General features: G+C 40.6%; 1 protein-coding gene and 1 long non-coding RNA gene across 19 annotated transcripts in view; both read left to right on the top strand.

The window, feature by feature from the left end:
• Positions 1-18738, top strand: part of NFIA (nuclear factor I A) — a 443145-nt gene extending 424407 nt beyond the window's left edge. For all 18 annotated transcript variants that reach the window (XM_083510331.1, XM_083510336.1, XM_083510327.1 and 15 more), the window contains one exon: positions 11225-18738. In XM_083510331.1, coding sequence (XP_083366457.1) covers positions 11225-11301 — 77 coding nt within the window. In that variant the 3' untranslated portion in view covers positions 11302-18738. The remainder of the gene's footprint in view (positions 1-11224) is intronic.
• A 1785-nt stretch (positions 18739-20523) lies between these two features.
• Positions 20524-22395, top strand: LOC310710051. The gene is made up of 2 exons (XR_014527763.1): positions 20524-22228; positions 22313-22395. It is a non-coding gene; the product is annotated as an uncharacterized lncRNA (long non-coding RNA).
• The last annotated feature ends 2177 nt before the right edge of the window (positions 22396-24572 follow it).

The raw sequence follows: 24572 nt of genomic DNA on the forward strand, positions 1-24572 counted from the left end.
GAAATATTCCCTTTGAACTAGCTTGTCCGCAGGGGTGTCTGGCTCCCAATATCCCAGTTTCTTTAGAACACCCTTACTAGTTCTTCCCGCAGATCAGGTACACTGGTGGTTCACTTCTTTGATGTCTTGAATGAATGAAAGAAAAGCATAATAAAAGGGAGCTGTTGATCAAGCATAAAATACTCTTTAAGCTGACAGAATGGCAGAGTTAACACATCCTAAGCTGCTTTTAGTTTTTCCCTTTCCCCCCTCACATTTTCCTGTGCTTTGTGTACAGTGGGGGTTTGTATTTTTTCCCCCAAAGCCTCTGATCTATGTAGTATGCCGTCCTATAACAAAACCAGAATAGGATTGTTTCTTTCTCTTGTTTGCTTGACTACTTTTTCTTTTTCTTTTCCTTCTTCTCGCCACCTCCGCCTGAAAAATCTGAAGTTAACTATTACTGTGACTGGCTTTGAACGTGTGACATGAAAGTTTGGGCCATTAATTTAAAGTAAACTTGGCAATAAACACAACTATTCCTTTCCTTCTGCAGAAGCATGTGAGATTTTCCTCATAAGAATTTTAATCTTTATCTTAAAAGTATAATGTTTGATCATTTTCTTTCATAGCAAAAAGTTGAAAGTTTTCTTCCCGTAGCTCTAATTTATATCATAAATTCCTTTGCGTAATGTATACACCGTATTCAAAGTGACACTCGGTCTTGCTTGCTTGGATTACATTCAAAGCCTTTCCCTCTGATGGTTCTATGTATTATATTCAGACTAAAGGCAACTGTGTTGCAGTTCAACCAACCTTTAATTCATTTTTCATAATTCAGACACAGGAGATCCTTGACTTGGATTTACGCATTGTTACAAAGGAAACTTTCTGGACTACTCAGTAGATTAGGAACCAGCAGCAAGAATTGCTGCATGATAAATTTTGTGCTAGGTTTTTGGAGGGCACCTGCTTTCCATGACTGCTGCCACTGAGAAACACAGCTCCCCATTGCGGGGCACCTGAAACAGGAAGAAGTTGCGCCACTTCAGTCTCTTGGAAATGGGGTACTTCGCTTCCCATTCAGAAAAAAAGGGAAAGGCAGCATTAGTGTTACCAGTGAAGTGGTGTGCTAAAGACATGTTAATATAAAAACTGAGCTCACAACCGGTTTCCAGTGTAGTGCACTCTCTTTCTATATTTATATATGCTTTCAACCTTAGTTGTTGGAAGGAAGTCCTGTTATAGAGCTATAGGATGAAGTTTAGTACAGTTCACTACATTTAGTTTCCTTCAAAAAATTGTGTATATTTTGCTTTGAAAATTTTGTGCCTTTGGGGAAATTTTCACCTCTTTCTTTTAAGATGTTCAAAGTACACAACTGTATATTACCAAGATTGCTATTTAGGGAAATGGGGGTCTTCCATCCCTTTTTGCTGGATCTGGCCATTCATCCATCTAGTCCAGCATCCTGTTCTCACAGTTCCCAACCAGGGGCATTCTCCCCATCTGCTGTTTCCAGAAACTGGTGTTCAGAAGCATACTTCTTCCAGCAGTGGAGGAAGAAATAACCATTGGCATTGGTAGCCACTGATAGCCTTATCCTCCATGAAAATTAAACATTTGTCATTGTGTTCAATCGAACATCCTTAAAGCCCATTTTCATACCTTTGTCTTCACACCTGGAGTTGTTGGGTATGGGACTTGCAATGTGTGTACCTACCCCATCCCTGGTTTTGCAGCTCACATACTCAGCTGAATGCCTGAGCACAGCTTAAACCTATGTATGAATGTGTTCAAAGATTCATACCATTCCCTTCTAGCAAAGTTAGATTCAGAGTCAACTTTCAAAATAAAACAAAACAATAAAATATCAACAGCTTTAAATCAGCAATATATCAAAATAGCATAAAATCATATAAGAAAACAACAATATAATATGAATGCATGTGTCCTTCAAGCCTGGAAAGAAGCTGAGGCCAACTTATTTTGATTTAGCCTAACTTTCCTATGCTCCCAATCAGTGCCGGCCCAATCTTCTTAGAGATGGCAGGTACCACTGTGAAGTTGTCCTTCATAAGAGCAACATGTTGAGGTGAAAAAAATGGGACGCTATGTTTTGGGGTTGCATTCCCATGCAAGATCACAACTATTGCATGAGAGCATAGCAGCCCAAAATGTGGCCTTGATAAAAGCACTTTTTTGAGGCGAGATCACGGTGCCCCCAAACGCCACCATGCTTTCGCGTGAAAAAATGGGATGTCATGGTTTCCCTGGGACAACTGAGGGTTATGCTGTGGTGTGCCACAAAGCCCCCCTTTTCAAATGTCATCTCCACCATAAATGAAGAAGATGACCTTATAACTAAGGTTGGCGCCAGCTTCACCTCTGTTGTGATGGTATTTCACAACCAGGAAGCAGTTGCTTTGAAAGACCCTCAGGGCTTACATAGGCTATTGCCTCATAGCCTTAGCATCTCAGCTGCAATGTCGGGACAATAATACTGATGTATCTTCTAATAGTACTGATATATTTTAATACTTAAAAAAATGAGCATTCTAAACAACTATATTAATGTTGTTGTGGCCATCAAAAAGAACAGGGTAGACTCACACAGACTTAAGTGTTCCAGTCCTCTGAACTCTGCAGGCTATTCAGTCCCAGAGAGTTCCCTCTATGGCACTGGTGGTGAGCCTTTTTTCACCGAAAGGTCATGTTCCCTTCTGGGCAACCTTTGAAGGCTTACATTTCAGTAATGCATAGAGCCAAAGGCAAAGATAGGCAGCACGACAAATGTGAACTGTACCTTTTGTACAGTAGGCTAGTTTCTTCACACTCACACATCACTCTCTTTCTTTCCTCCATCCATGCAAGCAACAGACATTATGGTGTTAAAAGACACATTTCAGTCAGGCAAAGACACTCAAGGAAAGTGTGAAGCAGAGCCTGTGATGATTGTAGCCTGGTTAGAGGGTGGGTGGGAAGGGATATTGCCTGGGCTAGAATATGGAGGATCAGACCGAGAGGCCCAGAGGGCTTCATTTGGCCCTGGATCAGAGGTTCTTTGTTCCTGTCCTAGAGAATGATAGCCCCCAATGGCACCAATCAAATCCACAGCCAGTGCACTACCACAGAAAGACCCTGGCCTGGTTTATCACACAATGTACCTTAGTTTAGGTGGGACCCCAGGAAGGACCTCCACTGTCAATCTTGATACATGGGCAGGTTTATATAGGAAGAGGTTCTACTTCAAGTACCTGAGTTCCAAGTCATTCAGAGCCTTATGTTTTAAAGTCAACACTTCAACTTAGGCCCTGGTAACCTAAAGCCAATGTGGAGTAGAGGTTATATTACTGGACTAAGACCTGGGTTGTGAGTTCCCATTCAGCCATGAAGACCACAGAGTGACTTAGGGCCAGTCACTGCCTATCAGCCAAACCTACCTCACAACATTGCTGTGAGGATAAAATGGGGAGAACTATGTGTGCCACCTTGAACTTCTTGGAGAAAAGGTTGTCTATAAATACAGTTAATAATAGTAATGAGACCTGGCCTAATCTTTGTATTTCAGCCTAACCTACTTCATAGAATTATTGTAAGGGAAATTGTGATGGTGGTGGTGGGGGGTTGTACATGCCCTGTACGCCACCCAATCTCTTTGGAAGAGAAGGGAATTTTTTGGAAATCAATAAAAGGCCTTAGTTATGAATGCATTTGGGGGAAATAAAATCTATCCTATGGAGTTTGTCTGAGAACATTCTGAATGTATTAATGTCCTTAAATAACCCATTTTGCTTTGAGAAGCAAGCCAACTTGTCACACCCAGTTCTGGATTCCACATTAACAACCTCCTTCCGCAGCATTAAACTTTGCCCTTGAGGACTTCTTTTTACTTTCTTCTATCCTTCAGCTACCACTTCTGTTTGTTTTGTCTAATATGTCATTATTTAGGGGGATGCACAGATAGAAATCTTTGGAACTGGGCTAGTTTGGGTTTGAAAATATAAATTTTCAGAGCCAAAAATAAAAAGACAGGCGTTTTAAAGATTATTTGAATAACCTTTTGGCCTATTTCTGTGCTGCTAGCACAGTCAAAACGTGTACTAGAGAATAAATGTTTCTGTTCTCTTTGAAATATTCTGAACTCCAGGACTGGTGTTTTTTCAATGTTCTTTGAATCCCAAAGAAAGACTTGCCAGGAGGTTTCTTTTCTTTTCTTTTTTAAGTCCCCTTCCGCAGCCAGCCCTGGATATAGGCTGACATTCTCAAAGCAATGTAATTGCCATTTCAGACTTCCTGTTTAGGATTCAGTCAAGTAGATATTGTTTATGGTTCATAAAACCTTACTACTGTGAGGATTTTAGGACACTGGCAGTATAGAGCCTCAACTTTCATAGTGCTGTAAATTAGGGAGGGGGGAGTGTGATAATACTCCTCTGAGGACATTAAAACAGAGCTCAGCAATGGTTAAATGGAATTTTATAAGCACATTCAGTGTGGAACTGTTTTGCATTACATGAGTTGAATACCTTAGAGATGACACACATCTGCAGGCACTTTATTAAATCCTTAGTCAGCACTTTTCAACCTGATGAGATTACTTCTTCATTTGACTGGAGAAAGGAAAGTGAAGATCTTGTACTGGACTGCAGAATTCTTCTTGATGTTTCACCTTGAGCATGGGGGGGGGGGAGGACAGTAAAATCCATTTTAGGACAACACAGAATTGTAGTAGCCCCAGGTATGGGCAAAAAAAGAGAGAAGTCTTCATGCAGGCCCGGTAAAGGGTCTGAGCATTTCTGATGCTGCAGATTTTCTGAAGCTGTTCAGATGTGGACCTGAGTAGTTCCTTGCACTAGAGACCACTGGGAATCCCATATAAGACCAGATATTTAAAAAATTGAAATATTGAATGCATTTCTGATTGCATATTACCCAACATGCCAAAAAGTTCTTCCAGCACAAATTCTTGTTTTTACTACTTAGACGGATCTGTGAATTGCAGACCAAATGTGAGCATATTTGTGGAAGCACGTGTAAGTGCATTTAAACACCCCCTTTATTTTGAAGCTTACATTTTCTTTCAATTTGTAAGGCTGAAAGTTTGTCGAAAAGATAGTTTAGCTGCTATTTGAACGCAATCCAAAATATTTTACCCTCACACCCAGAGTGGTGGAAATAGGGAAAGTGAAGTTTAAAACACTACCACAGTAGAACCACTGCCTATGGACTTTTTTTTCTGTGAGACATTATGAATTTGTTGTGAATCCAGTAAATGCATATGCTCTTTAATGCCTTTGAAATGCAAACAAATAATAATCAAGTGTGGTTGCATGTTTGGGGGGGTTGAGGCAGACCTCTGACTTTGTAAACAGTGTATTGGGGCATCTTATTCCGGAAAAAAGTCAGTTGGTAGTCAGTTGAGTGTCGAACATCTCTGCAAATGATTTTTTAGTGTCCAGTTTGGCCAGGAAAGAGTTAATCAGCTTTCCATTGTGTCAGACATGAGTGGTGCCTCCAGGAGTCATATTGACACCCCCAGCGCAGGGTAACTCTATTCCTTTATTGACATGTTGCTCCTCAAGAACACAACAGCACTGTCTGCAAATCATTGCTAAAATCATCTTTAAAAAAAAAAAAAGTTTGAAAGCCTTAAGGCTTAGACAAAGGCACAAGAGCTGCAGTGCGCAGCTCAAAACTCCGGAGTCAGCAACTTCTATTGATTAAAAACTAACCTTTAAAGTAACTCTCAGAGTGTGTGGTTAGCATTTAAATTTAAACATGTCATGAGTTGATTTGTGTTACTGAATACCAACTCTGAAGGAGTTACATTCACATCAGATTTTTTTTTTCTAATTCCCTTAAGCAGCTAAAATATTTCATGAAATGTCAGCAGGGCAGGAGAGTGGGAGAGAGGTGTTTATGGGGAGAGGGTGCGACTGGCATGAGCCTCGTATAAGTTTTCTTTCCCATGCAAATATTCAACTCTTTCTCCCCCTATCCCACCCCAGTAAAAAAAAAAAAAGTGTGGGGAGTGCAACACAATAATTAGCCCTTTGTCTAACTTTCCCAAGTGCCAGAGAGAGGCTGATTAATTAAATATACAACAGCATTGGGTTTTGGAGTGGGGGTCTCGCTTGCTGGGTAGGTCATAAATTAGGCTGAATAAATACTTCAATGTGTTTGCAGTGGCCCTGCTACGTCAGAGCCACTGGAAGGTTGGTGGGAGGAGAGCAGAGTGTTTCTTGCTAATGATAGTCACGTCTGGGTCTGTCTGGTTGCTCGTAGCAACCAGACATGATGTAACACCAGGATGAACTTGAACTTGGGGGACTTGAAAAGGGAACAATAGACCAGAGCAATCAATAAAGCCTATTTCAGTGAAGGATTACAGAGCTGCTCTGGGGTAACCTTGTCTGCAAGGCACACACTGAATAGTAAGATGGGTGAAGAAACTTCCCCACCCACCCCGTTTTGAGAGGAGTTCAGAAGCACTGCAGATCCCCCCCCCAAAAAAAACCTGTGCAGTGAGTAGCAAAGGAAAGAAGTGGCATGGAAAAGTGCACCCCCTGCTGTCCAAAATGTGCACTGAGTATTATTAAAAGAAATACCATGCATTCTGAAAAAAAATGCAAATAGTTTCAAGCGTTTTACTACATGTCCCAAAGTGAAACAGGCCATCTAGGCATCCAGACTGTCTGAATCAAATCCCTGTAATTTTGGGATGGTTACTAACTGACAGTTAACATCAACCAGAAGAACAGCAGCAACAACAAAACGCTATAAATTAAGACCTAGATATCGTTCTTGATCACTACTTTAAAAATTAGTTCAGCCTAACACTTCTCATTTGCCTCTGTCAGTTTCGTACTTTACATGGGACTCATTTCAATAAATCAGTAAATCTGTAACAGGAATGCTACTTTTAATGCTTTTAAAATAACAGTCATGTTAGGTGTGTTACCAAATTGGATTGGAAGCCTTTATCAACTTGATAGGCAGGTCCTGGTGATAGCTTCTCTAACAACTAGGGACAAATGGTCTTTCTCTCAATTTAAAACATATGGCTTCTTGCTAGCTACTCCTAGAATCATGATTCTAAACTTGGGTGCTGTGCGAATGTCTGCTGTTCAGGGTAATGTCTCGCACCATCCAAGCTTTACTGTTCTGTAATAACACTTAAAGGTAAAGGGACCCCTGACCGTTAGGTCCAGTCACAGATGACTCTGGGGTTGCGGCGCTCTTCTCGGTTTACTGGCCGAGGGAGCCGGTGTACAGCTTCTGGGTCATGTGGCCAGCATGACTAAGCTGCTTCTGGTGAACCAGAACAGTGCACGGAAACACCATTTACCTTCCCACCGGAGCAGTGCCTATTTATCTACTTGCACTCTGATGTGCTTTCGAACTGCTAGGTTGGCAGGAGCAGGGACCGAGCAATGCGGGGATTCGAACCGCCAACCTTCTGATCGGCAAGCCCTAGGCTCTGTGGTTTAATGTGAGAGCAAATTTTATTGAAATGAATACAAGGAGTTCGTCAATATATATAGAATTTATGTGTTTGAATCAGTGCACTATTAGTAAACACTCATCTTAGTGGCCCTAATGACAACTGTTTACTCAGTTCAGTTGTGTAAATAATGTACCATTCTTTACTCACTTGAATAATTTTATCAAAGCCAATCTATATTAATCTGGTGAATAGCACTGCTTATAAAATAATGAGCCTAGGCACCATAACCTTCAGGAAAACCTTTTGAACAAAAGTTACATATAAAAACTATTTCATTTAATTACTAACAGTCTAGCTCCGACTCATAAAATCAGAAAAGAAAGGTGGTGAAAGTGTGTGTGTGTGTGTGTGTGTGTGTGAGAGAGAGAGAGAGAGAGAGAGAGAGAGAGAGAGAGAGAGAGATGAAAAAAACCCAAAGAATTAGCCAGTGGGATGAAAAAGGAAACTAGTCATCTGAATTGACTGTGTTTCTCTTGCCAACTTATTTTTAAATAAAGCAATATTTATTTAACTTGCCTCCATGACATACTGCCAAAGCTAAAAATCATGTAATCTTAAAGCCAGCAGGATTTTTGCTTTTCTTTGTTATTATGCAATTTAAATATTAATAATACTGGGTATTTTGGTGTAAGCTCATTTTGTCTGAGAAATGAGAGGGACAGTAAAAGCACCACTTTGATTTGTGTCACCTAGCTGAATTTTTTTTATTTATTATGTCACTCATAAAATCCAGTGATGCAAGGGCAATGTGTTTTGTTTCTGTCAAAGAAAGAAAGGAAAAAAGGTGCAAATTATTAAAGCTGGACAGCCAGAAAATCTTTACATATAGTGTATGCGGTGTTAGACTTCAGTGATCCTGGCCTAATCACGGCCTAGCCTACCTCACAGGGTTGTTGTAAACAGTGCTTTTTCTTGGGAGGGACGCAGGGGTACACACACCCCTAAACATTTTGTGAATCTAAGTTTGGCCTCATTGAGGGGCAGTATTTCAATAGGAAATAGGGATAGGAAAATGAGAGTACCCATAAACATTTTTTTTAGGAAAAAATGAACTGGTTGTAAAGATAAAATGGAAAGCCTCTGTGTAAGCCACTCAGAACTCCATAGAAGAATGAGAGGATACTATTGTAATAGGTAATGGTAACAATATTAAAAAACAGAATCAAAAGTTAGTTTCAAGCATTACACCAGCGTGATTCAGCCCCACTCCTCCTCCGCACCAGTGCCAATTTCCACTAAGTACCCACAGCAATGGCACTGAGATGTTCTTCACAGTTGGGCTGACTTCTGAGACAAACAGTGAACACAAGCCTGCTTCCATATGTAAGAAGTTTGGGCAAGCTTCAAATGAGCACATGGATGTTTGAATCATAGTATCTGAAAGATCGTGGAGGGATGGCTTAAACGGATAACAGACGTCACAGTTGTGTATAACTGAACTCACGGTGGCCTTTAGTGTTGTGTCTGCTTGTTCGGCTGAACGTAACAAGGCCTTATCTAGTTTTTTTACACTACCAGGGTTCAAAATCAAATAACTTTTTATTGGGTTTTGATTCTTCTCACGCCTTCATTGATTTGGTGGCTTTTCTGAGGTAAACCATCAGGCCTGAAGAACACAAAATGTATTGTTGTAAGTTTGGGGGTGGGGGCTTGGCCATATGCCTGAGGTCCTTCTAAAGCCTGCATCCAGCCAGGGTTAAAATCTAATAGAGGATTTAGTTGTTCATGTTCTTGGTAATAGCTTATGTATTGGTCATGAAGGTAACAAAGGAAGTGACTCTGTGCCAGAGAAAAAATGGGTGGGTCCTTCTCACTCAGCTGGCTAGTAGTTAGAAAGACAATGGCCAGTGTTGAGGTATATAGAAGCAGGAGGATGCAGGATGGGAATCCCGAGAGACAGAACCATGCTTGATTTCTGCTGGAATCCAAGGCTGTGGCTAGTGGCTATGGGAGACCCTCTTGGGGTGTTAATGGTATGAGTCACCTCCATCGTAGGTTCAGGCTGTACTGTATATATGTTGTAAATAAACCATACGTCATAAAGGTACCACAACTCTACTGTCCATCATTCTGAGGTAACCAAACCCTGAGTAAGCACCTGGAACCCGCTCGCACCGCTCCAAGATTGGGGTGGTGTGCAACAGTATTCTGAATCTATTGGAAATAAAGCAATTCACCTTTCCAGCCCCTTTCCTGCTGTGGTTCACCTCAGTCTGTCATGACAGACATCTATGCCCATTGCTTTGTATTTTATGGAGTGCTATGATACGTTTTAGTTTAATTTCATGGAAGACAGCTTTTATCCAGGTTTAACCTTTATTTACAAACATAGACTTGGCCAGAGAGAGAAGTATCAGCACTTTTGCTGATCCAATTGCCTCTTATTTCAGGGTTCATCTGCTGTGTTCCTCATAGCAACTGACAGTGATGTCAGTTATCCATTTTACATGTTATAGCCACAATTCAGAACTGACAATAGAGAGGCAGCCTTGATGTGGCAATTTTAAAACATAGATCTTAGCTTTTTTTCCATTTTAGCAATTGGACCTTCGTGTATATTGCACAATATTTTCACATGGTCCGAGATTGATACAGTGGGGAAAAAACCCCACCCCTTTCCAAGTCTCAGGAGAATCCAACTGTGTTTGGACACATATGAATGGAATCCAGGGGTGTGGTTCAGTTGTGGGAAATGTATAGGTAAACTAAGTTTAGCCACAACCTTCAGATTACTTTAATCCAAGATGGTCTTAATGGTTTCATGGAATGTGTAGCTCATAATACTCATTGTATTGCCAGAATTACTAAAGTTCCAAGCAGCTCCTGAAATCTTTATGTAGCAGAAAGCCACACGCTTCTTGTACAGCTGCTTTATCCTCCCTCCTCAACTGCCTAAACCTACTTTTGGGCTCCCTACAGCAGTGGTTTTCAACCAGTGTGCAGTAGCAACATGGGCGAACACTGGCCTCTGTCCCTCTTTCCTTCCTCTTCTGATTCCCTCTCACATCTCTGCCTCCCAAAGGCTTGCACAGCTGTTTGTTGCAGCAGCTCTGGCTACAAGCTTCCAAGGCAAATGGTGCCTCTGGGACTGACCAGGAGGTGCTTCCCAGGCCACTTTGGGGCAGTGTGAAGAGGCACCTCTCTTTGGGGGCAGCTCAGAGACCAGAGCGACAACTGTGGCTGCCCAAAGGACTCCCAAGGAGAGGGGAGAGGAGAGGAGGCTGAGGGAACACTCCACAAGGGAGGGTGTTCGAAAAGCTGTGAGGGCCTGCCAGCTCTGCAGACAAGGGGTGACATAACTGGGCTCCTGAGCCCCATAGGGGTACCATGGAAAGAATGGAGTTGGTCAAGGGAGCCATGGACCCAAAAATGTTGAGAATCTCTGCCCTACAGGTTTATTATTTAAGTGACAGTTCATGGATAGAGCAGCACTCATGACAACTTGTGTCTCTTCCATATGTTCAAATATACACACATCCGTCACATCTGTGTAATGATTTGCAATTTTCTTATTTAATGTTCAGTCATCTCTATGTAAAAAGAATAAGAAGAGGTGCAATGTCATGTGATTTCACTGGTTGAGTACCTTGGCACAAGAAATAGCCAAATGATTCACTGTTAATTCCTAGGTTTCTTTACACATAGCCATGAACATGGCAGGGATTCTGCTGAAAGCATTGCATAAATACTAAAAATAAATCAATCTTTCCTTTCTTTTTTGTTTCCTTCTTGCAGTCCTGGTACCTGGGATAAAACTCACAGCTTCCCACCACCCACCAGACAGACCACCCGACCCCTTCCCAACTCTGTAACATGGAAGCAGCAGCAACACAGTGCAGTTACTTCGCATCCATGGAAGGGGAGATGAACAGATATTGACAGCAAGCAACTGCTCGCATTCAGAAACGGCAAAAGTTATGGTTGATTGACAAGGGCCGTAACATTGGTTGGGGGGGGGCGGGAGGAGGGGATTTTTTTAAAACAAAAGAACACCTTAGTGACCGATGTAATTTCTCATATGGTGCTGGAAATGTTTGGGCTTCATAATTTTTGAAGTGTTTCAACTGGTAGTGTAAGCATTAGGGACACTGGGTAGTAGAGCTAGCCTGCTGGCTGCTTACTGACTTGCTGTTATAACACTTTCCACATGGCGCCTAGCTGTTTTACAGTATTTTCACTGATTAATTTCCCATATAGGTGTGGGACTCCTTGAGAGATCATGAGGAACACACATACATGATAACTTTTGTAGTAGCTGAATTCTGCAATATAGAACTTACAGGACAGACATGGGGCATGTTTTTTTCTGTAACATATCAGGTGTTTTGTTTTGTTTTTAATTTTACAGTCGGCAGTTAGATATGTGACATGAATCATAAGAGCATTATCAACAGGTTGATTTCCACTCAAGTTGCAGAGAAATATAAAATATCAACCTACTGCTGTTCACATGAAAAAGAAAAAAAGGGTTTAAATGCTGCACTTACATGAAACATTTTTGATGATTTTCAACATGATATAAAATCCACACGGAAATGGGGAAGTTGGTCTGTTTTGATAGAAACTGACAGGAATCAATCAAAACAATCGAATTTTGAATTGAGAAAAGTGCAATTTCATTGGATAGCTAAATATCTTTGTAAGATAGAGATTGTTGAAAATTCTATTTTTGTTTTCCAAGTCCTACCACCCCAGGACTCTAAATTATCGGGGTAAAAAACAGCCTTGCAAGAAAAAAAGGGGGGGAGCTATTTTTGCTTTTTATGTTTTTTATTGTTAAACTTGTATCCCTTTAAAACTGAAGGAAATTTAAAAAGAAATACAAAATTTAATGGTGCTTTTACCACAATATGTTATCTACATTAAATGCTAATTAATCATTTTCTGTTATCAAAGCACATAATTAAAATTAAATCATAATATCTGTTAATTTTATAAGCTAAAAGTCACTATAATAGATTATGCCAATTCTGATAAAATCGTATGTGTTTCCGGCAATATAGGGTATATCACTTCTCAAAATACTTTGGCCACAACCAGACACGGAGGTAGGTGTGCTTAAGCCCATTGAAACAAATGTCCTTAAGTATGCTTCACTCTGAGTTGGACTGTGGCCTTTGAGCTAATAAGAGAAAGCTGTCCAGAAAATAAAACGCCTTTGTGTCCCTGAACTGGCGTTGGTTTTTTTCTGAACTGCAAAGGCAACAAAACAGAAGCAAAATGCTGATTCTACATCTTATACCAGTTCAAAGCAAGGACACTTGCTGAGAAGAAGAAAAAAAGTTTGGACCCAAAATGTCCTGATCTTATGTACAAAAAAAAGAAAAAGGAAAAAAAAAACAGGAAAAAAATGCAAGTGATTTTTTTTTTCCTACCAGACAGCGGAGCACCCCTTTGCTTCCCATGCAACTTTAAGAAGGTTTCCTATATTATACATATATATACGTTCTGGTTGGCGAGTCTCGCTAATCAGAGAAATTCTCTGCATGTTCTAGTGTTAGTAACTAATTTTTATATAGTTAATGTAGGGTAAAGTAGAGTGCATTAAGACACAATATTGTAATCCCTAATCCAGGCACTTGCCTTTAAACTATGTTTGTTCGGCCCTTCAGAAGGGTTTCTACTACTGTCCTATACAATCAAGTAAACTGAATTTCTTGGGAAGACACTTTGCTCCTCATCTTTTCCCTGAAACTAATTTTTTGTTTTGTTTTGTTTTATTGATTTGCACGAAACAAAAACAAAAACAAATTCCATATCAATGTGCCTTGCCCTGGATAGCGATTATTTGTGGAATTGTTGCACATGTTCCTATATTGAAAGGGGTTTTTTCCCTAGTCAAGCATTTGGAGACACTTTTTTGTAAATGTGACTTTTATGTCAGCCATTGTCAGTTTCAGCATCTTAGAATTCAGTAGGATGTTAGTTGTTCCACAGATAGCAGTAGTGTTTTCTTGTCCTGTACGGTCAGTGGCAGTGCTATTCTGAGATCTGTAGATGCTAGATTATCAGTATTTTTGATGTTGCTGCATTCTACATTTTATTTGGAGTCTTCCTTTTGTTTGTTTTTTTGTTTTTTCCCAGATATATGAAAATATGCAATACCTGCTTATATCATGTAGAAGAAAAGCTTAGCAATTCTTAATTTTTCTTTAATTTTTTTTTTATTTGACCAAAGTCGGTGCTGCACTTGACGCAGTGTATTTTAGGTGTTTGTCTTTGTACTTTTTTGTGATTTTTGAATGCACACGCAGGAAGGGCTCTTCTTAGAGAAGCAGTCAAACTGTGAAGCACTAAGCTGAACCCTGCTTCAAGCAATTTTTGTTTTACAACTGTTCCTTTCACAAGCAAGCCTTAAAAAAAAACAACCTCCCTTTTTCTTCAAATCCCACACCCATTTTTATTAGCAGATTGCAATCAATCCACATTCAATAAAAAGTATATAATGCCCATTTTTATATGCACGTTTTTAAAACTTCCAAGTTCTGAAAATTGTTTACTGGTTATTCTCTATTTAAGGAAAAAAATGTTTTGGATTTTCATATATGTCAAATAAGTGGTTGAGTAGTCATTTGCTCCGTTGTATTGTGTGATTGTTAGTGTTATGGTATCACATCCACTAGCCAGCATCCTTTGCCTTCCCTATAGCACTTAGCAGGGCATTACTTTATTAAAACATATGTGCACTAAAAAAAAATAAAAAATAAAAAAATTAGCAGCTTTCAGTGCTTCACAGTGAAGGGAAAAAAAGCCTAGACAAACATTTTGTCAGAACCTTGCTATAAGCCAAGGTATAACCAGTAAATTGGTTGTATATACAACGAAATTGCACCCTTTTTTAAAAAAACAAAAACAAAGCAAACTAAGCAATAGTTTGGGCAGTTAGTTGTTTTTAGTGAGCATGCCGTAGTCATGGCCGCAAAGAGAGAGAGAATCAAATCTGCCCACTCAGAAGCGATGTAATTTGTATGTTGTATAGTTTTATTGATTACACTGATTTATTCTACCCTATTTTATAATGCAGGACTTTTGTAATGTTGTTTAAATGAGGAAAATTTCTGTCAAATTAGCTTAGTGGAATTTCTGATTGTTTGTTATAAAGGCAGCATTCATAGAATTGCTTTTTCCCCCTCTGGGAACTGGATTTAAGTTGAAAACTTTCCTGTTTCCTTTTTGTATGTATTTAAATACAGTTATTTTCCCCCCCCTCTCTCCTTATCTCAATAGTATAGCATATTCCTATGCTTGAGAAGTATAGGCTACTGAAGAACCATTGTAAATGGACATTGCAGATATGCTGTATTTTTGAAGGTGTTTTATCGTATTAAGTTTGAAGATGGTAAAGTTAGGGAATTCTGATCGGAATCTCATAAAACAAATTGTTTTAAAGGCTTTAAACATTAGGTAGGCGGTCAAGGGTGTTTACCAACAGGGGTTGTAAAGTATTAAAGACACTAAATTAAATTTTGGTTCATCTTATTGTCATGCAGAAACACAGCAGTTCAGATCTGTTCAGGTGTGGAGAACAAACAGAGTTTTATTCCTCAAAGTAGAGCAGAGAATGGAGATCTGAGGAGAGACAACTGCATGGGGTGTGCAGTCTACAATAGAGAAATAATCCTGGGTCACACTTCAGAATCAGATTCACATGTCCATTCCCCATTTCAAAATTGCTTTTTATTCTTTGTGCAAACAACTTTTCTTTCTGATCCTTTCTTTTAAAACCGCCAGATGCACAACACCGGCTCCCGCTCCCATTTTCCGCCTCAGTCCGCCCCCTGCAAAATAACACTGCTCTCTGTGAATTGACTCCACTAGTAGTTTCCTATTCTTTCGACCACTTTTCAAAATAGGACTTTAGCTTCTTGTCATTCTGCACACCCCTACAATAAAGTATTTATTAATCATGTTATATAGTGATATCCAACGTCAGTCACCGGGAGTATACCTTGGCTGTTTGGTGATCTCTCCCTCTTCTCTTAAGAGTTGAAAAGTGAAGGAATAGAACCCTTTTTCCCCACAGTATTCAGTCAGCCCACAGGAATATGTAAAATTCCTCTACCTAGTTTTCTTTCACAGTTTTCTTTTTGTTCCATATATTTTGCAGCTTTGTAGTAACAGTGTTAACATTTACTGTACACATACATACATACACACACAAAACAAAAGACAAAAAAACCAAGATACGTGGCATAAAACAGGTATTTTTCCTTGTGGTTTTTTTTTTCTTTTTAAACAAAATGTCACTTAATATTATACTTTACATTGTGTCTCTGGAAATATCTTTCTTTTTTTAAAAAAATGATTTTACTTTGGTAGAAGGCCTCCATAGAACAAACATTGCAAACCACGACCGGCATGAAAATGTAAGGAGAGCTTCAATGGCACCTAAAAGAAACTCATCTTTCATGAGATCTATTGGGGGAGGTCTCATGAAGTGAACTCTGCCTACCAGGCAAGGTTTCCATTAAATCAAGCTTACAAAGCCAATTTTGTCTTGAAGTCAATGCATGTATTACTGTTTGACAGTAAAACCCGGCTATGCCACCATCAAGTCCAAGGCTGTGCAATAGTCTAATTAGTATCGAGTACATTTTCCTTTTATTTTTTCCAATAAAAAAGCAGTGGGATGAAAATTGCTTTGATATATAGCAGGTAACATTGAAGCTATTCCATAGCACTTAACTGTAGTGAATACTGTGTCACCAATTCTGAAATCAATTTAATGTTTAATGCAAATCCATTACATGGTGCTATTACAGGCTGGCAAAATGATTTACAAAAATGTGACAACTTGGGGCTCAATTCACTCTGCTTTCCAACAATGTAAATGCATAGCAGTGTTTATCTGCATGAGAACTATGCACTAATATAAATCTGAAAAAAGAAATATATCAACTTTGGTATCTAGTTTCCGTTTACTTCAATCCTTGCCTTTTTGGTCATTATTATAAATGCCAGCTTTAGGACAGAAAGAAATATAAGAAAACCAGCATAATACCTGATATATTAAAAATGTAGTGCCTGTGAAATCTGTATTATATTGCTCTTCTGAAGTAAGATTTTTTCTACACCAGTAGCCTTCGCTGTCTGTCAGAACCTTCTGATATAGGTGATGTAAAATAACCGTACAATATTAATGCATGCTATTCCATAATGCTTAGTGAGCTGTATGAATATTACTCAAAGTTATGTTAGTCTTTTTTTCTGACTTGGTTCTTGTCAGATAGGTTTAAAGATATTTCACTGAGAACACAAATTCTGTTTTTCTCTCTCCTTGATTTTGGGTGTTTTCAGTATTTTGGATATATACATTTAACTTAAAATTCAGTATTATTTGTTGGGGGCAATTTTTTTTATTAATAAGGGCAGGCATAGGGTTTGAAATCAGAAATCCATGCCTGGTGGTATTTTTTCCTTTGCTTAGAAGCATCCATAAGAACTCTTAAGAGCTTATCTCAGAAGAAAAATAAGACATCATTTCAATGTAAGGAACAATTCTCCAACTTGGAACTGACATTGAAAGTGGTTTCTTCGTTGACAGTGTTTAAACCAGGTACCCATGCTTGACCCTTCTTCACATCAGACCTCCTCATATTAAAACAAACTTTTAAGAACCTTTTTAAAAACCCAACCTCATGTGGCTATTTAGTTTCATGCACCGTTGCAATTTTTTCCTTCAAAAGTCTGTATAAACTTTGGGCCCGATTCATAAATAGTCACTAGGCATTAACATAGGATTTTGTTGTATGATTCTTACCCCAAATTTGAGGTCCCCCTCCTCTGTCCCCATGACAAGAACAAATTTTAGCATGTTATTGTTACCAAGAGTTCACCTGATTTCATGTCCATCAGGAGGCAGAACACCTTCAATATACACATCATTTGACAAGGGGAAGGATCCCTAGAAGATAATAAGTTGATGAGAGCATCCTTATTCTGCACTTTGCACAGATAAGGGATTTTTACTGTCCTGCTGAACAAAAAGATAATTCTCTTGGCCATAGCATAATCTGCTAGACTTTGTGCAGAGGTTTTGTACTTCACTTCGTAATCTTTCCGAGTGCAAAGCAATGTTAGAGCGAATACTTCTAATTCAGTATTTCACAAGATTTCATGTACTCATTCCTGCATCCTGCATCCTCATTTACAGCAATGCCTCAAATCAGTGAACTCCCACCACTACCCCAAGATAGAAAGGATGAAGCCAGGAATCATCATGATCTGTAGTATAAATGCAAGAGCTGAAAAAGACCTTGGCAATTCCATGTAGAGAAGGCATTCTACTAATCTGATCTTGGAGAGCACAAATATTGACTAGAGCAAAGTGTCTGAGTGGACAGTCTCCCACCTGTACCTTCACTTTTGTTGCTACTGTAAGAAGGCAGGAAACTGATTTTGCAGCAACTTTGCAGGCTTGCAAAATGTGTTAGTGGGAACATTCAGCAAATGAGAATACCCACAACTGACCTGCTGTTGGCTTCTTTGCACAATTAGACAGTCACCGGCTCACTTGCTCAGTTCTGCCAATCAAAAGTACTTATGGACACAGTGCAACTCGCTCCCACTGGAGGCAGTGATGGCCACCAACCTAGGTGGCTTTAAAAGAGGATTAGACGAATTCATGGAGGAGGGGGCTATCAAAGGTCCATGATGACTATACTCTGATTCGGCATTTGGAGGCAGCAGTGCTTCTGAATACCAGTTGCTGGAAACCACAGGAGGGGAGAGGGCTCTTGCGCTTGAATCCAGCTTGTGGGTTTTCCATAGGCATCTGGTTGGCCACTGTGGGAACAGGATGCTGGACTAGATGGGCCATTGGGCTTGATCCAGCAGGCTCTTCTTCTGTTCAAATATTGAGAAATTCTTTTTCATTTTGGTGTAACAAAATGGACATGTGAGAGATCTGCTGCAAAATAACCTCAGCCCTGTGTTAATACCCCTGTGTCTCTACTTTTTTAATGAATCGGGTCCCTTGTGCCTCTAGTATCCTTGTATTGACTCTCAGAGTTATCATTTTAGTTTTATTATGTTCTGTGAAAATTTGCAATTGGTTGAGAATCACTGTGGGCATCCATTCTTTTTTCAACTAAATCTCTGCAGGTTTTTGAGCTGGTGTGGATTAGTTTAACTCTTGTATTCAACCATTAGTGCTACCACCCTCTCACATTACAATACGATTACTGGAAGCAAGTACTGCATTTCCTATGCAACAAAAAAGGAAAATAAAAAATTGCTAATGCTAACAAGACTTCTCATTCTTTACAGTGTGTATGCAAGTATCTTTTTGTATCTCTTAAACTCACTGTAGTGGGAGCACAGTTTTTAGGTGATATAGTGAAACAAGACATGTTGAGATCATTGTATGACGGCTTGATATAGAACCCAGGATGCTCCACTGAAATTTACACTGGGTTACCTTGACCTAATGGCCAGGGGTCCCTTTACCTTTACCTTGTTGAAACACCATATATTAGTATTTTGTTTCAACGAGATAGCCCAGTGAAAATGTTCAGGAGAGCATTTTGGGTTCTCTTATCTAAATATTCAGTCTATACTAGGGTTCCCAGAGATCCTACCTACAACATTAAGAGTTTTGAATGGCCTCATTATTGCCTCATATCAATTCTCACACACTTCGTTTAACCTGTTATGAAATTTAACAAGATCCCTCCTTTCTACAGCTGTCAGACAAATCTTCAAGCACTCAGTGCAAGGCACTGCCATCTCAGTATCCCATCGTAAATGTAGATCTGTCCCAAGAAGTTTTGCTATCTGTGCTGCCCCACATTCCACACTCCACATTCAGAAGCCAGCTGGACTGGCAGCTTACAAATTTGCAGGACAAGCGCTGCAATACCCACAGCTGAGTTCTGGCCTGATCACCTAACCATTGCTCTGGGCGCAGTTTCATGCTTACTTGCTGCCCGCTCCAATGTTGTAACAGAGCAGCATCACATAGGCAAAGAAATGCATGAATGGGGGAGGATTTAACATTCAGGTTATTTAAAAGGCCCTTCTCAAATTCCACAGGCACGTAAGAACCTTATTGGACTACACAAAAAAATCTGTCTAGTTCAGCATTCTGTTTCACAGAGTAGGCAACTAGGTGCCATTGGGAAGCCCAAAAACAGGACAGGACAAGAAAGCAGGACAAGACAACAGTAGCACTTTCCTTTCATTTGAAGCCTCTGGCTGTAGAAATGGTTTGTTGCTTCTGCCCTTGATGTGAGAATGATAGTCACATGCTGCATCCCTTGTTCTTTCACCAAAATGGGGGGCCTTCTGACCAAACATCTCTTCGGTTCTGTCAGACACACACCAAAAAAAGCCCCCAGAGTGTTTGGGGTTATATACAAACATGGTCAGAACTCATCCACAGCAGCTATACTAGGTTTCCAAGGTAAGAAAATTCAAGAAGCCAGCAGGGAGGCGCCTAAGTATATTAGGCTTTTAAAGAGGATGAGGAGATTAGGAGGTGATCACACAGACCTACAATAAGGATCTAGTTAAAGAAAACTCTTCTGGTTGCTGGGTGGGAGGATATATAAGTTTAAGAACAGAAAGAACATGTCAGGTTTCTTAAATTTTGTCAGAACATTGTTTCTTGGGCCAACTGGAAGGCATGCAAGACCAGGATCAGATTGCAGTTGGGGCTTGGGGAGTTTGCCAATGTCAAGCACAGTATAAGGTGGAGCCCCCTCCTGCATGTCCTTCTCAAAAGGGTGAGATTGAAGCAGTGCTCACAACTGGAGTATAATCTGAATCTTGCTCTTCATAAGAACTTTGTTGTTGGCGTCCATCTGTCTTGAGAGACAATGAAATGTCGCACAAGGCAGTGGGTAAAAGGCCTACAGCATCTGTATCATGAGGTGGTATGTACTTTTCAGCAACGGCATCCAGTTGTACATGTATATATTTATTATTATTATTATTTTAACACATATGAAAACATATATGAAGGATAACCATCACAAGAAGCTATAGAAGAGGACTTGCAGCAAAGACATCGTCCTCATCTGTCAACAGTCTGGAGTGGGGGGGGGAGATTAATTTTTACCTGGTGCTGAAACAATACCAGGCAGGCCTCACTGGGGAGACCTGCCAGAAGAAAACCATTGGAAATAATAATTTTGTAGCCCTAGTGGATCCAACCTCAAGCATCTTACCTCTGTATTTCTGAAGCTCCCTCTGTGTTGAAGCATACTGAAAAATAACACATTACAGTTTAAAATACCCAGTTTCCATTTCAATCCAGATGCTATTTGTTTGCCCTGACCCAGAAGGCTATGAAGGATAGCTTAATTGTGAGGGTTTCTCCATTGATCCTCATGGAGGGAACAAATCTGTTTGGCCAAGGCTATGCATGCAAATATCTCCTTCATAGTAATGACTGGTGAATCTCATGTGCCCAGGAACATTATGTGCACATTGGAGCTCCTGCACTCATACAAGTTCCCTACATTGAGTCATGGTATATTCAGCTTTTAATAAGATGCATATTTTGCAGAGGTGTTGCCTTTCACCCATAAATGTAAAATTTGTAGAGAGTAAGAATAAATACCCTAGGCTTTATATTTATTCTATAAAAGAATGAAACCCTTGTGGGGTGGTATCTACTCTAACAAGGGATTTCACTTTTTCCTGGCAATCGGCTTTCATGCCTTCCCATCACTTCTCACTTACCCCTTTCTGAGCTTTGCATTTCCTCCAACCTCCCCCCCCCCCCACATGCACACACAAATGATTTGCAGCTTGAATACATTTTCTTAATCGGGCAAACCTGCTGCATTTGCATGCTCTACACTGAGCACAGAATTTGGCCGACTTGGCCTAGCAGGCAGAGAGCCGTACACCTCAGGCAGAGCAGAGTGGTGGGACTTCTGTTAACTGGCTATTTTAATCAGTATCTGGGTGGCTTCCAGATTCTAACATTGGCACAGCTTGGCCGGGATGGCCTAATTTTCACTGTATTAATATGCTCTTCTTGGGTAGGAAATTGCCAGCCGCTGGAGAGCCTAAACAAATGCCACAGAAATAAATGCTAATGCTTCAAGCACAAGGAATGCTCATGGGCTTCAGTAACCTAGGTGCAAAGCTTGAATAATGGTTTAAAACAACCCTCCTTTTGTTACAAAATACTGAAAGAGGTCAGTTTCATTTTATTGCTGCTTCCAGTCAGGGGCATCTCTCTCTCCTTCACACAAACACACAGGCTCAAATTGCAGTGGCCCAGTCATATGAGCTATAAACCAGGAACTTCCTCAACATTTAGTGCTGTGGTGATGAAGGGGCCTGGCACTGAATTTTTACCTCTGCCCTGTCAGGTAGCTTCCTTCAAGCTCCAGCCCCTGCAGCAAACAGAAATACTGTACAGTACTTCAGTTTTCAGTTGCTGTTCATTGGGAGCTGCTTCCTTTTGAACTACAGAACGAAACTGGGCCTTTAATACTCTACAGCCCAGCCTTCTTGCTGCTTCATATGAGTACAATTCCTATTTTTATTAATACAAATGGCTGCAGAGTTATAGTGGGCTGAAGAATGCACTCTCAAGGAAAAGATAAAGATCAGATATGGTTTCATATCAAACATACAGCAAAACTCTGTAACACATTAGAAACCTGGGCGGTTTCATCTTGCTGTACCTCAAACAGGATCAACTCAGTTCCAGTTCCCCCAGTTCCTGGCAAAAGAGGATAGCGGAGGAATGCCTTCCCTCCTGTCCTGCATTGTCTCAAGGTAAGTAATACGCTCTACTTCATCCTTCCCTGCAAATGAGGGGAAATAGCTAAACGTGCCCCTCTCTCCTTTATTCTCCAGCAGAAATGTGTTTGCAGCAGTGACTTTCGTGTTGGTGAAAGAGGAACACCACCTCTGCTGAATACAGTAAAAGATGATCAAATATCTCTAAAGCTTGGAAAGAGTCAGTACTGGGATACTTTCCTCCATCCACCTGACCGTTTTGACTGTTGCCAGGCCAAATCTATTCCTGGGTCAGTTCCACAGCATTGACGTGCTGAACTATTAAAAGTGCCTCAAGTGATTGGCTGGGAGGCACAGGGCCTTCTTGGCACGACAGGGGAAGTCCAGCAGGCCCCTTCCAGGACCCCCTGAGGCCTGGGGCAAGGGTACCTGGCTGCTGCCCCCTTCTGCATGGGCCTGGTCAAAAACCCTAGCTCTTCACCTCCACCTGCCTCTCAGGGGGAATGCAACCAAACCAAACTTCCCCTCAACCAGGCTCTCACCCTGGTTGAAGGCCACAGGCCTGTCTCACACAGTGCCTGGCCTACGCTTCTATAGTCCGACTGAAAACACAGGCCATCCCTGCGTCTCCATGGGGCCAACCCAGCCACAGTTGATCCCACCACCACCCCACGGCAGAACCTGCTGTTATAGTAAGGCAGGCCCTGGCCAAACCCCAACCCCACAGCTGCAGTCACTCAGGCAGCAATTAGACCCCAACCTCCACTACAAACAGCAGAAAACTCTATTAGGCTACAAAGAGATATGTTGTATCTTAAGGGAAACATGTACGGTATATGGGTTTTCAAAAATTGCAAGCTGGAAATGCGGAGAACCGAAGGTAAGTGGGGCAGGGGAGGTAAAAGACTGAAATTGGCAGGTTTGCTTGTCCCTGCTTTTGCTGTTTCCTTTTTCTTTTTAGTTGTTTTTATTAAAGAAGGTTCATAATTAACAAGGGTACATGCAGTTTTCAATTCATAGAGGCCTTTCTACAGGTCAGTTTCATTCGCTGTGAGGACACTGCTGTCATAGAGAATGTGAGGTTGGCGGAAGCGGGGGGAGAAAGGGCAGGTAGTGACTTTTCATTTTTGTGTGGAGTTTTTGTGTCGGCGCTGCGAGGATAGGTTTCTACTTATCTGTTTTTGTTGGTGGTGCGAGAGGTTGGAAAGCCCAGAGTTGGTTGCATTTAGTTGATTGCAGTGATTTTGTTTGTGTGTGAGAGAGAGGGTGGGTAGAGGTCAGATTAGCCATCTTGAGTTGTAGGCTGTTGTGGGGGTTTATGTTGTTGTAATAAAGGGGAACCATGCTGAGGTGAAGGCATCCTCTTTTGGGTTTGTTCCTGTTTGGTAGGAATATGGCTGTCCATTTAGGGGCCATGGAGTCTTCTGCTACATCACTAATGTTTACTGGGATATCTCGTATTTTATTTCTCTCTCTCCCACCCACATTTTTTGCCAATGGTTAGTTCTGGAAACTTGGGAGGGGAAACTTTTCCCTTTGTAAGGAAACTGGCTATATGTATATATGCTGCATATACACTACAATAACAAAGAAACGCCAACTATTACATCTGATCCTTGACTTAGAAGTTAGCACTTTTTCAGCAACTTGCCCTGATGCAGCTTCAGTAGGTACAGAAACCTGCCATGAAGGACTATGGTTTGCAGTTGCAGCATTATTCCCAAACCCCAGGGAACTATGCTGCATTTCCAGGAATGAGGTTTTGGTTCCTAGCTGTTAGGGCCTTAACACCAGCAGGCAAAGTGTTCTGCCAGACTTCAAGGAAAGTTGAAGTCCCACTTCCAGGGGTCAATTAATGGAACTTTAAAAAAAACAAAACAAAACAAAACAGACATTCACATTTTAAAGCCTAAAATGGCTCAATCACTGCATGAGAAATGACTGATCCCAAAATTTTTCATCATAGAGTGACAGTAGCAGCATTAGATAGGTAGCCGTGTTGGTCTGCCATAGTCAAAATAAAAAAATTCCTTCCAATAGCACCTTAAAGACCAACTAAGTTAGTTCTTGGTATGAGCTTTCGTGTGCATGCACACTTCTTCAGATACCAAGAACTAACTTAGTTGGTCTTTAAGGTGCTATTGGAAGTAGCAGCATTGAGATTCAAATCTCTATCCCGGCTATAAATCCTTTAACAGAATGCCTACAGAAAAGTTTCCAGTACAGAATGTCTCAGTGTCTTCCCAGCCCAGAGAGTGTTTATGATGTTTATGTTTATCCTGTGTAAGAAATGAGACTTACTCCTTCCTGCCTGAACAATACCATCCATAGCTGTTGGGGAAAGAGAGAGAGGGAGCGAGAGAGAGCCATCTCAACTAAT

Source organism: Podarcis liolepis, assembly GCF_965112155.1.
Source record: "Podarcis liolepis genome assembly, chromosome: 6".
In the NCBI taxonomy this organism is placed as follows: domain Eukaryota; kingdom Metazoa; phylum Chordata; class Lepidosauria; order Squamata; family Lacertidae; genus Podarcis; species Podarcis liolepis.